The sequence below is a fragment of the Mustela lutreola genome, chromosome 6, assembly GCF_030435805.1.
Source record: "Mustela lutreola isolate mMusLut2 chromosome 6, mMusLut2.pri, whole genome shotgun sequence".
Taxonomy (NCBI): domain Eukaryota; kingdom Metazoa; phylum Chordata; class Mammalia; order Carnivora; family Mustelidae; genus Mustela; species Mustela lutreola.
This window is the reverse complement of record NC_081295.1, coordinates 137,215,211-137,230,361: the sequence shown is the minus strand read 5'-3', so window position 1 is coordinate 137,230,361 and position 15,151 is coordinate 137,215,211. Positions and strand designations below refer to the sequence as shown.

The 15,151-nt window shown below is 42.2% G+C and overlaps 1 protein-coding gene and 1 pseudogene across 2 annotated transcripts in view; one reads left to right on the top strand and one right to left on the bottom strand.

The window, feature by feature from the left end:
* Positions 1-15,151, top strand: part of LYRM4 (LYR motif containing 4) — a 166,808-nt gene that overhangs the window by 42,603 nt on the left and 109,054 nt on the right. For both annotated transcript variants that reach the window (XM_059179175.1, XM_059179176.1), the window contains exon 2: positions 2,277-2,397. In XM_059179175.1, the coding sequence (XP_059035158.1) occupies positions 2,277-2,397 (121 nt within the window). The remainder of the gene's footprint in view (positions 1-2,276; positions 2,398-15,151) is intronic.
* LOC131833287 (E3 SUMO-protein ligase PIAS2-like) lies at positions 9,069-14,951 on the bottom strand (annotated as a pseudogene).

The window sequence follows — 15,151 nt, the reverse complement described above, 5'->3', positions numbered from 1 at the left end:
CAGCATCCTTAGTGAAGAACTAAAACAACGGATGACTCCTGGGGTAAATTCCTGTTCCAAAACCAGTCCTACATGTGAACAAAATGTTAGAATTAAATTGTGCTGTCTGCTCTGCTCCCATCACCACTGACAAAGAAACTGTTTTGAGGAATGGGTGGGTGTGAGGAAGGACAGTGATATTGTATTATGTTAGTAACCATCATGCTGTGCAAGAAAGTACCCTAGAAATTACTTTCAGCTTTCCTGGCTAAAATCTTGTTAGATTGACAGCTATCCAGGAGAATATCTGATAAAGTCTACTAGTAAAAATCCTTGCCAAGTCTTCATAATGAAGGAGCCCCTGTTACATAGTGTCCGCTAGTTTAGGGATTCCATTTCCAGTCATGGTTGCCCCAAGGTTGATCCTGAGTACCCAGGACCATCTCTGCAAATACTCCCATTGGCTCACCGAGGCTTCAGATGAGCAACTGTCCAGGGGCTTATGTCCTAAAAATATCTACCTTTCTCTGTCACAATTCTTAATGGCACAAGATTTCATTTTACTTTTGCTTTTAAACACAAGGAGACCTGCCATTTGGATTTTTAATTTAAAATTTCTTTTTACTTTAGGGAAGTTGATCTAAAATGAAAGTAGACTTCTCTAAAACTAGTTTTCCCAGTAAATTATATCCATCTCCCCAAACACGTTCCCAACTCCCAAAGAAGGTATATTCCCCTTTCTCATCTCTTTGCCTCTGTATGTAAATGCTATTAACAGTTTCCCAGGGATTCTTTAACTGATGTTTAAAGTTAAAAGCAGATCCATCTGAGATCATAAAAGGACTGGAGAAAATGGTGTTTGCTGTGACTGACTTGGATTCTTCCTTCTTCTCTTGTCTTCAGTCTTGCGTACATGTGGAGGGCATGGGGAAAAGCCATGACTATGTAGGGGGCACATCAGGTTAAGGACTCTTGATTATCCAGACCATTCTGCCATCTGTCCACACACCATATTATGACCCTGAGGATGAAGGATGAAGTTGACTCTGTGTAGTGAGGAGAAAGGAGTACTAATTCATTAAGTTATTAGGAAGAGCTTTCATTGGTTGAGTTATGTGATAAAGCTGACTGCTCGGGGCGCCTGGATGGCTTAGTCGGTTAAGCGACTGCCTTCAGCTTAGGTCACGATCCCAGGGTCCTGGGATCAAGCCCCACATCAGGCGCTCCACTCAGCAGCGAGTCTGCTTCTTCTTCTCTGTGATCTCCCTCACTTTCATTCTCTCTCAAATAAATAAAATCTTAAAAAAAAAAAAAAAGCTGAATCCTCCCAGTAACCCTCAGAAGTAGGTAGTATTATACCCATTTGACAGATGAGGAAACGTGGCCTTATGTTAAGAATCTTGCCCAAGTTCACACAAACAGTGGGAGCCTGGAGCAAAGCCAAGCTTGTCTGATTTGAAGGCCGTCCTTTTGAACTGTTGTCCTTTGTTTGCTGCATGCAATTTATTTGGTGGGGAGGGGTATTGTATGTGCTTGTGTGTGCATATGTATGCACTATAGAGATGGAGAAAAGCAGGGGTGCCTGGGTGGCTCAGTTGGTTAAGAATCCGACTTTTGGTTTCAGCACGGGGCATGATCTCATGGGTTGTGGGATTGAGTCCCATGTCCGGCTCCCCACTCTGTGAGTCTGCTTGAAGAGTCTCTCCTGTTGACCCTCCCCCTACCTGTGCTCTCGCTCTCTCACTTTCTTTCTCTCTCTCATAAATAAATCTAAAAAAAAAGATGGAGGAAAGCATTTTGCTATGAACTTTACTCTCGACTGTAGTAGGACCCTTATGTGTTATATTCTAAAAGAGGAATAAACAGCTAAAAGATGGGAGAAGATTGGGGAGCTGACCCGAGTCAGGCATAGATCACCATCTTGGTGCATGAGTATGTGGCACGTCGTTTCACCTTTTTTAATTCTTGCTTTGTTCCTGTACATTAAAGGTTCAATTAGCCACATTAATGGAGAGAACTCAGGCGTGAATAACTGAAGAACCAAGAGTCTGAGGAACAATTCAGTAACAGTTTGCCTTGTATATGTGAATTGTTTGTGCTGGATTTATTCCCCTAATCTGTTTGCTTAGTCATCCCAGAATAGTAATAAATGGGCCTGTCCCAAGAGCCAAGATCTAAGTGAATTATCCACAGGGGAATACAGACAGTTAATTCGTAAGGAAGGGTTTTTTATTTCATTTAAAAGCATAGCTTCAGACTGCTGACACTTTTTCTTTTTTTCTCTTGAATTCATTTAGAACTTATGCTGTCAGGAGGATAAGAGATGCCTTCAGAGAAAATAAGAATGTAAAGGATCCTGTAGAAATTCAAGCCCTAGTGAATAAAGCCAAAAGAGACCTTGGAATAATTCGTCGACAGGTAAGATGGTTCGATGATGTACTGTCTTTCATTAAGAGCTGTAAACTTTGACATATCCCCCTTAATTGGCCATCACTGCTTTTGGTATTTATGATTTATACCATGGGGTCATGAAACTGTTCCTCTTACTCAGATAGACACAGAAAGATGACCTACCATATTACTGAACTCAAGGAGAACATAAAGGAAAATATCAGCTTTCCAGAATCTCAGGAATGCATCCTTCCTGGGGGCTGCATTCTCATTGTTCACTAAAGGCTGACCTTTAAATATGACACTTTTTAAAAAATCCCCCTTTGTGTGATATATTTACACATTTATCCATTGACATATGTCAGAGAACATAAATATGTTCTACTTTTCCTAGTATTTTTAAAATCGTAATTCAAGGTGTTGTTGCCCTTTCCTTGGAGACACCATTGTTGGTGAGGAACCTGAATTTTGTTGCTACTTGGAAGATGTATCTGCAGGTGCAAATGGGGTAGAGCACAGCTGTTTAGCTACTGACCCCGTAACAGACCCTGGAAGGTGTTTTTGTCTCATCTTGTAGAAGTGCCAGGGATCACCTTGATTTCTGCTTGCTTTGCTCTTCCTCAGGAAGTGGACCAGAACATCTGCAGCAGCATGGTCTCCTGGGTAGTGTGATATGTCCCTCTTTCTGCAAAATTAATTAGAGAGCCAGAGGCCGAGTAGTCTGCTTTTAGTTGGTTTTCTCGTCCTCTAAAAAAAATCATCCTTTTCACTATTTTTCTTTGATTTAGCAACAGTCATACCATAAGCTCTATTTCTGTTTCTTATCTCTCTTACTTGCCGTAAAGTTCTTTATAAAGTATGGAAGGGAAATCCCTTACCATTTCCCTCAGTTCCGCCTCGAGTTTTGGAAAGGGCTTGTTTAGGATCATCAGGAGATACCAGCTCGGCTGGCAGCAAATCATGTCATACTATGTGACATATATATGTGTAGATATACATACATATACATCCCTAACCCTTCCTCATGCTGAACTCTAGGTAATGCCAAAAAAGAAGCAATATTAACTACCGTAGTTTTCTCTTTATGTCAAATTCAAAAGTCTTGCAAGGTAATGAAACAAACAATCCCTTCTAAAATGACTTTTCAGATTCTGATAACCGTCCTTGAGTTCTCCAGTTTTCTAGCCACAGAGTAACTGCCACATTCAGACAAACCTAGGAAATGATCTTCAGTGAAGGCCATGGAAGGATAATAGGATAGTCAGAAAAATAAACTGATCAGCATATTTGCATATACTTTGATACTGGCAGGTAAATGAGTTTTCATTTTGAAAACTGCAGGATGATGGCATTTTGCAGGCATCACTGGTTGAATTTTATGGGATGCTTTAGCACTGGAACTTGGAAAAAACAAGCAGCCTGAGTCCTCATTTCACATAAACTCAGATTCAGTTCTTTGGCACTTTCTGATGTAGACACTGGCAAGCAGCTCCCAAACAGACTGGCGTTATCCTTTAGCATAGAGTTGCAGAGTAGAAACTGCTTAGAAAAGGAGCCTGTAAGTACTTTGTGCCGCCATTTCTTCTGTTATGTAATTATCTTGTCCCCCCTGGTTTGAAATGCTAAAACTGCCCTCTCAAGAACACAAAGATTCTCAACTGTCAGACATCCCCAGTGAACCCACATTTAAAACCAGCTCAAAATGCTGCAACCTCTGGACCTGTGGGAGCCAGGGTGCCCTCCTCAGGACAGCCTGGCAAAGGCACCTTCCTTGCCAGTTGGGGACAGGTTGCCTACTTTCGGGCCCAGGGCGCTTTGCCAAGAGAGCAGCAGATGATTATTTGGGCCCTGAAAACTCTGCTCAGAAAGGTTTTGACAAGTGAAAGCATTCCTATTGCATTAGAGAATTTGTTAGCCAATTACAGGTCAATTACAGGTCAAGCCCGGGTCAAGCTTTACCAGGGAAGCTCTCATAGCCACCGCCTTCTTTTTTTTTTTAATTTGTGGTACTTACTTTTTTTTATTATTATTATTATTATTATTATATTATTTAAAGATTTTATTTATTTATTTATTTGATAGAGACAGAGAAACATCAGGAGAGGGAAAATAAGCAGGGGGATTGGGAGAGGGAGAAGCAGGTTTCCGCTGAGTAGGGAGACCGATGAGGGGCTCAATCCCAGGACCCTGGGATCATGACCTGAACTGAAGGCAGATGCTTAACAACTAGCCACCCAGGCACCCCCCTCATAGCCTTCTGACGTGCCTCCCTGATTTCCCATGCCTGCATGATCTATTCTCCACATACTACCAGAGTGTTCTTTTTTTAAAAGGGAAATTAGAGCAGATTATACCCCTGCTCAGAATCCTCCAGAGCCTTCATAGCATGATGGCAATAAAATCTGAAATCCTTAAGAAGCTCTCAAAGACTCTCCATTGCTCGTCTCCCTCACACTTTGGGATGCCTTCTTGATGTCTCTGAAACACCCCCAGCTGGTTTCCGTCGTGGAGGCTTGGTCCCCTCTGCTTGGAGTACTCTCTCCCCAGGCCTTCTGTTGCTTGATTCCCTGTTTCCCTCAGACTTTTATTCTGATTTCACCTTCTCGCAGAGGGCTGTCCTGACCACACTGTCTAAAAATTGCCTTCCTTTTGTCACAGCCTGCTTTGATTTTCTTTACAGCATTTATCAGTCCTGAAAATAACATCACTTAATGCCTTGTCTGTTTTCTCTTCCTCCGTGAGGATAGGGATCTCCCCTGTCATGGTCACCAGTACCTGACTGGCCAGTGCATGGGCTCTGGGGTTAGCCTGCCTGTGTTCACATCCTGACTTGGGCTTCTGACTTGGAACTGGAGGCAGATATTTAACCTCTCGGTGCCTGATATAAAATGCAGATGAGACTAGGCCCAACCTCATGGGTTATGATGAGCAGCAAGTAAGTTAACACATGTGAAGCCCTAGAAGGATGCTGGCACATAGTAAATACTTGCTGTTACTGTCATCAGGAGTATCTAGAGACGCCCCCATTATGGTGGACTCTCCATAATCCTCTGTGGGCCAAAGGAGTGTGTGAAGATATATTTGGCCCCTGAGATCATACATCTCAGGCAGGGGGTCTGAGCCACCAACTCATGGTATCTTGCTGGCTGCCCATTGTTATGCCCCAATAATGGGTCCGTGATTAAAGGAGCTAGACTGATATAAAGCGAAGGTCAAGCAAAGCTTTATTTCGTACCAAGCATCAAGAATCAGACCAAACGTTCGGGGACGCACCTATTACAAGAGAGGGCGACCTTCTCTGCTTCACAGACTAGCTTTTAAGGGCAAAGGCCGTGCAGTCGGGCCTGGCCACACACAGGTGACCAATGAGATTGTAACACACACAGGAAACTCCACAGTGATGCTAGGTGACAAACTGAATTACAATTTACCCTAGTAGACATTTGAACCAGCCTATTACACCTTGATTAGGATTGGGGCCAAAAAGGCTCCCAAAGGCGGGGTGGAGCCCTACTCCTTGGTAGCTAGGGAGACAGTAAGCAACCCTCCCCACTGATCTGATGTCTCCATCTGGCAGGACCCACCCTTGTATCTGGGCTTTGTTACCTGGAGCTGGTTTCCGGGACTTGTTTTTAAGTAAATCCCCTGGGGGAAGGGGAGCCAGGACAGTTTAACTTTAATGAAAGACTCTTGTTAAATAGGTCCTTATACCCAGAACCTCTCCTCAAAGAGAATGAATCATGAGGAGAAAGTGGAAACCTGAGGAGGCCCTTAGCCTCTAATCTAATGAGACATAACCGGCATGTGCTGTAATACCCTTCCTATCAGATCCCTCTTTCTCTTGGATACTTGGATGCAAAGACCATCCACTCAGGTGCACATCAATCTCAGCATCACTATTCTGTGGATGACAAAGCCCCTAGACATCTTTGCAGCTGTTGGATATGCACGTCTGTAAAGGCAGTGCTCAAAGTGTAACCCTCCACCCGACTTGTCCTCTTCTGACTCTGTTTACCTCTTCCCCGCTGTCTAGGCTGTCTTGAAAGTGGATCTGGCTCTCTATGGACATGTCCTCAGTCCCTTCCATTAGCTGTGCTGCTAATAATACAACTGCACACGGTTAAGAATGTGAGTTTTTTTAAAAAGTCACTGAGCAAAGATTTTCTTCTGGTTTTTCGAGGTAGAGAAACCAAGGTATAAGCTGGATCCTTGTCCATGGCCACATGGCCAGACCAGAGCTTAGAGCAAACTCAGAAGTTCAAGGACATGCACTCCTGAGTCCGTAGAAATGGAAGGATAAAGATATTCTTAAGTCATTCCCCAGTTTTGTACCCAAGATAGGTCAGGACCACATCAACCCAAGCGCAGCCTCTCCTCAGAGGCCCTTCTTCCTTTGTGTCCTCACTGCTGCGCTGAGAGATTTCAGCTTCCTTGTGGGAACCAAGGGTTGCCAGGGTTCTGCTTAGTTCACACCCTCCTAAGGATTACTCTGATTTCAAGAAGTAGCATGGCAGATCATTTTTACTCCATTATGAGCAAGTCAGACTCCTTTTGCTCACTCTCTATCATTATGACTCACTCAGTAGAAGCCTGGCATACACTTGTTCTTTCTTTGACATTCTTAGACCAACTCTTCCCTGAAATTATAATCCAGTCTGTCAGTCTCTAACTTCTTCCCAGGGACAAACATCCTCTCATATCCTATAACCAGCAGAGGCATCATTCCCCCTTTTTTTAAATTCCTATTATGTCCGAATAAAATGGTTCTGTAAAGATAGTTTGACCCTGGGCGCCTGGGTGGCTCAGTGGGTTAAGTTTCTGCTTTCGGCTCAGTCATGATCCCAGGGTCCTGGGATCGAGCCCTGCACTGGGCTCCCTGCTCAGTGGGGAATCTGCTTCTCCCTCTTTCTCTGCTTCTCCACCAGCTTGTGCTGTCTCTGTCTCTCAAATAAATAAATAAAATCTTTTTTAAAAAAAAGTTGGAGAGGCCTTTTGTGTATGTGCCAGATGGTGCCAGAAAGGGTGCACGGAGGTTGGGTTGTGTATAGGGTTGGGCTAACAGCTCTCACACAATCTGGGCAGCAAAGAAGTACCTAAGTACTTTCTACCTCGGACAGTAAACAAGGCCCCTTGGGTCTTTCATATCAGAAAGAAAAGCAAGAAGGTCAAGCATGCTTTCATCTTGGTTCTTTCTTCCATTTTGCTGTTCTAAAGGTATTCCTTTTTATTTCTATTTATAAGGCATGAATTAGAATAGCTCTCAGTGATCACCCCTCATTAGAGTTTGTGATGCCACTGTAGATTTTAAACAACCAGAGCCTACCTTATTTGGTGTCACTACTTCTATGTTCTGTACTTATGCAACTCAAGGTGACCTCTAAAGACCATTGCCATCACCCAATGGGCCTTCTCTCCCTGTGTAGGTCACAGAGATTTTGTATTCTTCAAAGCAGAAGTATTTTCCAAGCGTTTTGATGTAGAGTGGTCACCTTTGTTAGCTGCCTAGCTAACCAGCCACATGTCTGTGAGAAAAGATATAGAAGAAGCAGTGGAGAGTGGGAAGCTCCGGCTACAGTGGGCGTGCCTTGCCAGACCCGTCTTTCTGTACTTTGACAGAATTTCCCTGAGTATGCCAATTAAGATTGTGACTTTAGGAATTCTCAGCTACAGCCGAAATGTGTAGCACCTTTATCTAGAAACCTGGTGAAAACACGTATCTCTGCAGAGTTTGGGATTTATTTCCAGCTGTGTGATGCTCTCTGTGTTCATCAGAGTGCATCCAGTGAAGGCCGTGCTGCCATCCTGGGTTCTCGGGAAGAAGCGCTCCAGGTAACAGAAGGGGTGTGTGTGTGTGTGTGTGTGTGTGTACACACAAGTGCATGTGCGTGTGTTATAGACCCTTTCCTTACACAGTTAACTGAGTAAAACCAATATCTCTAGGAGAGGAACAACTATTCCCTGTTGAAAGTTTCCCAACCGGGGCGCCTGGGTGGCTCAGTGGGTTAAAGCCTCTGCCTTTGGCTCCAGTCATGATCCCAGGGTTCTGGGATCAAGCCCCACATCGGGCTTTCTGCTCAGTGGTGAGCCTGTTTCCTTCTCTCTTTCTTTCTCTCTGCCTCTCTTCCTACTTGTGATCTCTGTCTGTAAAATAAATAAAATCTTTTTAAAAAATTAATTAATTAAAAAAAAAAGAAAGAAAGGTTCCCAACCACCTACTCAAGTAGGCTAGCAGATTTAGCACTAAATTTCTACCCAAATACTGTTTATTCCCCTCTCCCCCAAGGACGGGTTGTACATGTTAAAGTAAGGAAGGCATCCCACAAAAGGAGGTTCATGTGCAACTTCAGTATTTGGGTGACGACACCTGATGCTGTAGTATGGGATTGTACATGCTGGGTAACAGCAAGGTTTTGGAGCTTTTCAGTGATAACAGTTTTATACCACACAGGTCGTTCTTAAAGCCAGTGCAGGGTGTTTTGGGTGTGTTTTATCTTGTTGTTTTGTTCTGTTTCGGTTTTTTTGGTTTTTTTGGCTGGGGTGTGAAGGGAGATAGGGGTTTTCCGTTTTGTTTTGTTTTGTTTTTAGCAAACAACTTCTTCGCATATATTTTCCCCAAATCACATTAAACAAAAGTTGCTGTCATTTTAGAATCAATGATTACCTCTTTCTTTAATTAGAAAAAAAGTTTTACCTGAATATTTATGTAACTTTATTGCTTTTTATTATAACAAAAATGTTTCAAACTGATTTGTAGAATCCATTCAGTAACATAGGAGATTGAAATCCATCTCTCAAGAAGATACAGTTATGGCTGAATGTATTTGGTGTTCAGAGTACAGCACGAATAAGAAAATTCCTTGCATGTCATTTGGTTCTTGGTGCGGTCATCTGTATTCATCTCCTGAAAAGCAAAAGAATCCATTTGGTGTTTCAGTAAATATCAAAGTAGTTGTTTAAAAAAAAAAAAATCTTCCACAGAGAGAGACCCAAGAAAGAGCAGCTTCAATGAATGAGTCCTAGGGTCAGGTGAGTCCTCCTTTCATCCGATGAGGGTTGACATCGGGACTGATGCTTCTGCTGCTAGTGATGACCCCTGTGTCACCCTGCTGCTGGATGAACTCACGTGGAGACTGCTTTTGGGGATGGTTGCAGTGACAGACATATTCTTGCTGTTGGGGTAAGGTGAGACTACCCAAAACCATAAGAGGAGAGTACTAGGCGTCAAGTGGGATAAGAGGAGGAAAATCCAAACCTGGCAGAGCGGATGGCGAGCTTTATGCTGGCCTGTGGTGGGATGGTACTGAACGGTCTGTTAGCGAAGGTGAAAAACAGCGGGGTCGATCGCAGGCACGCTGGGCATCCATCCAAAAGATAGGGTCTTCTTCAACCTGGGAAGAGTGGTCTGGTGTTAGGTCAGTAACATCCACTTCTTTCTTGTGTCGGTGGCTACAGTCACTGAAGAAGGCTCATGAAGACAAACAAACATTGAAATGTTTGTTTTTGTACGTGATTGCTGGGTACTTTCATAGCTTCTTTCTTCTGTCTCATTGGACACCAAGAACCGTCTTCTTAGAATGTGACCTCACACACATCAGAACAGTCATTGAGAATTTCCGTAAAAAGCCCATCTAAAATTAGACTCTTCATGGGCAGCTTTTTTGTCACAGGACAGATCCAAGCGGGCTTCTCATTCATTGCAGATAAAGGGCAGCATCAAAACACTGTAGATATGTGTAAGTCTCTGCATGGCGTGGGATTGCTGGCCTCATTTTCCTTAAAGGGCACCTCAAGGATACCTGAAGGAACTTTACTCTCAGAAGCTGCAGTAAGTTTTCCTTTAATTAGTTTTCTAGAATGATCAAGGTTTCCAATACCCTTCATTTCTAGTCTCTATAATGACATGGCTGATGTGAGTTTTCACACAAGATATACAGAACTGGAGTAATTCTTTCCAATTTCTATTGCCAAAGAAATGGAAATCTGATTTGGCACAGCTGAAGATAACCCAACCAAAGATGTATTTATATTCAATTCCATTTTTAGGTGGTGATGGCATAGCCAGGCAAAGGAAACAGCTTCCCATTTGCTTTTATACAAAGACGGTTGGGATAGTTTTGTTCTTGAGAGCAACTTGACTCTGCCAGGCAAAGAGCCAGCTGAACTTGGACTATATAATCCTTCCTAGCACCTGGCAGGAAAAAAAAATATATATATATATATCTGGATATAGTTCTCTAACTTGGTAAGGTGTCAGAACAAAAATAAAAACTAATCTAGGGGCGCCCGGGTGTCTCAGTCAGTTAAGTGGCTGCCTTCAGCTCAGGTAATGATCCCAGGATCCTAGGATCGAGCCCCACATTGGACTCCGTGCTCAGTACAGAGCCTGGTTCTCCCTCTCCCTCTGCCTGCCGTTCTGCCTGCTTGGGCTCTCTCTCTCTTTTTCTCTCTCTGTCAAATAAATAAATAAAATCTTTAAAAATAAATAAATGAAAACTTCTCTTGAAATTGTTGGCTACTGCTTTCAGCTAAAATCGCGGCCTTGATGAGAACATCAGGAACATCAAAAAGGGGCGAGTTTTTAAACTGCCCATCAGGGTGTACAAGAGGAATTAGGGAAGATGACTGCTGCACCTCAAATATAAGTATAAAGCCATTCAGAGCAGACTCCATGCAGCTGTTAAAAATAGTAGAAGGGATGCCGAGGTGACTCAGTTGGTTGGGCGTCTGCCTTTGGCTCAGCTCATGATCCCAGAGTCCCGAGATCGAGTGCCACGTGGAGTTCCTTGCTCAGTGGGGAGCCTGCCTCTCCCTCTGCCTGCCTCTCCCCTTGCTTGTACGCTCTCTCTCACTCTCTTGCTCTCTTATAAATAAATAAAATCTTAAAAAAAAAAATACTAGGAAAGGGGTTGATGTTCCAGGAAGCCTTCCTTTTAGTTAACCTGACTGTGTGTATGTGTGAACATTTTCAGTGTTTCTTGGCTTACACTTAATTACTTTATTTGTAGGTCACTAAAAGCAAAGTTAATTGTCCACTTCATTGGCATTTTGGATGGTGATAGATGAGAGTCTCTGAAACTCTTTTTTTTTTAACTTTTGTTTGCCATTTTATGGTTTAGTCTTTCAATGGCCAATCAAGAGAAATGACCACCAGTAACTTTTTTAGAGTGCTGGTTGTGAAATGAGAAGCTCATGAACAATGTCTGTCTTCTCTCACTGTCAGTCACTGCAACATCCATTCCAGTGCCCTAAATAGTGGGTAAAACTTGAATTAAAGGGCACCTGGGTGGCTCAATTGGTTAAGCAACTGCCGGCAGCTCAGGTCATGATCCTGGAGTCCTGGGATTGAGTCCAGCATCGGGCTCCCTGCTCAGCAGGGAGTCTGCTTCTCCCTCTTCCTCTGCCCCTCCCCCTTCCTTGTGCTCATGCTCTCTCTCTCAAATAAATAAATAAACTCTTTAAAAAAGAGAAAGTGAGAAAGCAAAATACATGAAAAGAATTATATACACTATTCATAATAGCCAAGGGGTGGATGCAACACAGAGTCCCACCAGTGGGTCAACAGATAAACAAAATGCTGTGTATACCTACAATGGAATATTAGTCAGCTTTAAAAAAAGAAGCAGTTTCCGACACATGCTGCAGCATGGATGAACCTCCAGGGCATTACACAAACGAAGGAAGTGGATGAAGGAAGTGGGTCACGGAAGGACAGATTGTAGGTGGTGGTTGCCAGGCGCTGGAGGAAGCCGGGTCCTGGAGTTTCTGTTAACTGGGTATAGAGTTGCAGCTTTGCAGGTTGAAAGAATTCTGAAGACTTTTTTCACAACAGTGTGAATGTATTTAGCAGTATTGAACTGTATACTTAAAAATGGTTAAAATGGTTAATTTTAAGGGACTTTTCTCCACAATAAAAAATATCTGCCCCTCTCCCACACACACAAAAAAGAATTATAGCTGGTCATTAATTTTTTCCTTAATCGGGAAAAATAAAGTGCTTTAGACATTGGTATTTAAACGTGGGGAACTTAAATCATTTGAAACTTGAACAAGTGGATTTGTATCTGTGAACCTTCAGTTTCCTATCTGTAAAATCAAAGGATTATATGATGATTTCTAAGGCTTCTTCCAGTTCTAAAATCCCATGACTTAACATTTCACATAAATATCTGCCCCCTTCTTTTTTTGCAGAAACCTACCTAATACATTTTTTTTTAAATAAACTACTCTACGCTCAGCTTTCCTTGACCAATTTGTACTAAGATCTTAACTCAACAGAGTTTGGGCTATAGATAAGTAAAGTTGTAAGCCAGCTATGTATTTATACCATCATAAATTTCAGGACTTTCTCTTGGTCAAACCTTTCTGCTACAAGTAAAGTCAGAAAATTGAATTATTTTATTAATGTTTCTAGAACCTCTGCTATTAGCCTTCCTTTCTGATAGAAGATGTGTTACTAGTACTACAGCACATCTCTGAGCACAGTATTTTCTTTCAAAGAAAATTAAGTAGCAATTCAAGAGCAATAATAGGTTAACTTGATAGGCAAGAAAAAGATTAAGGTGGTTTCCTCGAGCCCCACCTTCATGTTAACACTAGTTTCTTCTTGATTTGACTTCTCCCTGCTCCCTGGCTGGCTTCTCAGCTGCATGAAACATGATCTGTTAGATAAATCGAATGACACTATATATTCTGTAATTCCAGGCACACAGTTTCTTTCCTTAGATATTTATCAAGCACCTAGTCTATGCAATCTAATTATGAGTTGACTTTATAAGCTCTTTGGAAGCAGAGTTGGGATTGGAATCTTGAAGTCCATCGGGACCTTGTAGATGGTCTTTCTCATTTTGACTCTCAGGAGACAAACCTTTCATCTTCATTCTAGATCACACCTATTTGTTCATTTAATAGAACAGAAATATATGGACTCTAAAAGGGTACCCCAGCAATACTTTCCCCCTGCCTATATAGATCAACTAAAATTAGATCAAAAGATCAATCTTCATATTTAAAAACTAATAAACAGTCAGAAGCAAAGGAGATTTAAGCACTCTGTCTTGGACTTCAATAAAAATCCTCAGGAAATCAACATGAATTTTTATACAGTGACCAGAATTGCCCCCTGAGTGAACCCTACATCTTTTGGATATCTGAATTCTTTCAGTATGAATGAAAGATTCCCCAAACTCCTGTCAAATGAGAAGGGTTGATTACTTTTATAGCTTGGCCAATGTATGACATTCATTTTTTTTCATCTGTTCAATATATAGTTTTTCTGCAGCTATTAAAAAAAAAAAAAAAAAAAACCTTCATGAAGAATTTGAGCTAATTTCCTCCTTTCCTGCATTTTCTAGAAATTCCAGTAAATCCTCGAGTCTGGGGCAATACTGATGGCATTTCTATAGATGAAATGCCTGTCAGCAATTGTGCCTTAAATTTGCTTGACCCCTCCAAGATCGACGTGTACAAAACAAGATTCCATTTTCTTTCTGCATTTTTAAGATACAGTAATAGTTCTTTTTCATACTTGCGTGTTCAGAAGAGCTCATGAGGAAGGCAACAGTAATGCTATTTATAGAAAGTTTTGCTTGGGTTTTCATTTGGGAACTCTTATTATCCTTCTCCCATGTAGCCTACTGAGCTTTTCACTCTTGAATTCCTCAAAGAACCATTTTTGTTGCTGAAGCATCCAAAGTGGACGTAGATACCATGAGCTCTGGAGCAGAAAGTACACTGATCCATAGGAAGAGTGGAAGTTGAAATCTCAGCTCTGGTAGGACCATACTGTGTGATCTTGGGGTCCTTGTTTATTCGCCTCATCGACCGCATGTGTAAAGAGATGGTTTTACTGATAAATATTGATGAAGGTGATGCCGGTCTGTGGTGGTGGTGGTGGTCTTGGTGATGATTGTGTGCTTGCTCTCAGTGTTGGCTCATTGTGTCCTCTTCCTGCACTGACACTACAAAGCAGTTTGAACAAGTTGCCTCAGTTTCTAACAGCAGCCTTGTGAGAAAATGATGGTTTCCTCATGCGTTAGATGAGGAAATTTGAGACTTTGAGTGTTGAAATAACTCCCCAAGGACACACAATTAGGGGAATGGTGGGCCCACATCTAGTCTCACTTTTCAGCCAGTTCTTAGAAGAGAGATCAAACTGTGGGTGGTCTGATCTTAACAGGGATAAATAAGACACTGGAGTTGGGAGAAGAAGGCAAGAGGTAGGCTTCCTTTTCTAATTGCTCATTTAGAATTCATGTTAGACGGTAACAGCTTACCTTCTGTAGGCTCATGAATAGTTTATCCGTAGGAGCTGATCTCCTTTAGCATCTCTCAAAACACTCTGTTTCTCTCTCTGCCTTTAAAAGAAGAAAAAAAAAAATACAGAAACCACAGTCTGAAAAATGTTAAAGTTCAGCCACCTTATTTAAGAAGTGTTTGCTCAGAATTTCCCCATAGATCTGAAGGTTGCAGCTCCAACTGTGCTTTTCCTGACAAGCTATCACTGAAGTGCCCTTCCCTGGAAACCTTTTGATGCCTTGCTGCTTGGCTTGTCCTTTCAAGTAATCAAAGTTAATTTCAGCCATGCTTATGCAGAAGATCTTCTTCTAGGATGACAATGGAACAATGTCACACCTTCTAGGCAGGGCAGTGGAACAGACTCGCCCCATTTATGTTTATCTGTGTTTCTCTACCACATCCACTGGGGTGGCAGGGAGCCAGTGATCCCGCACGCCCAGGGCTTGTGAGAGAAATACCTTCAGTTCCTGAGCACTTGCTATTTGCA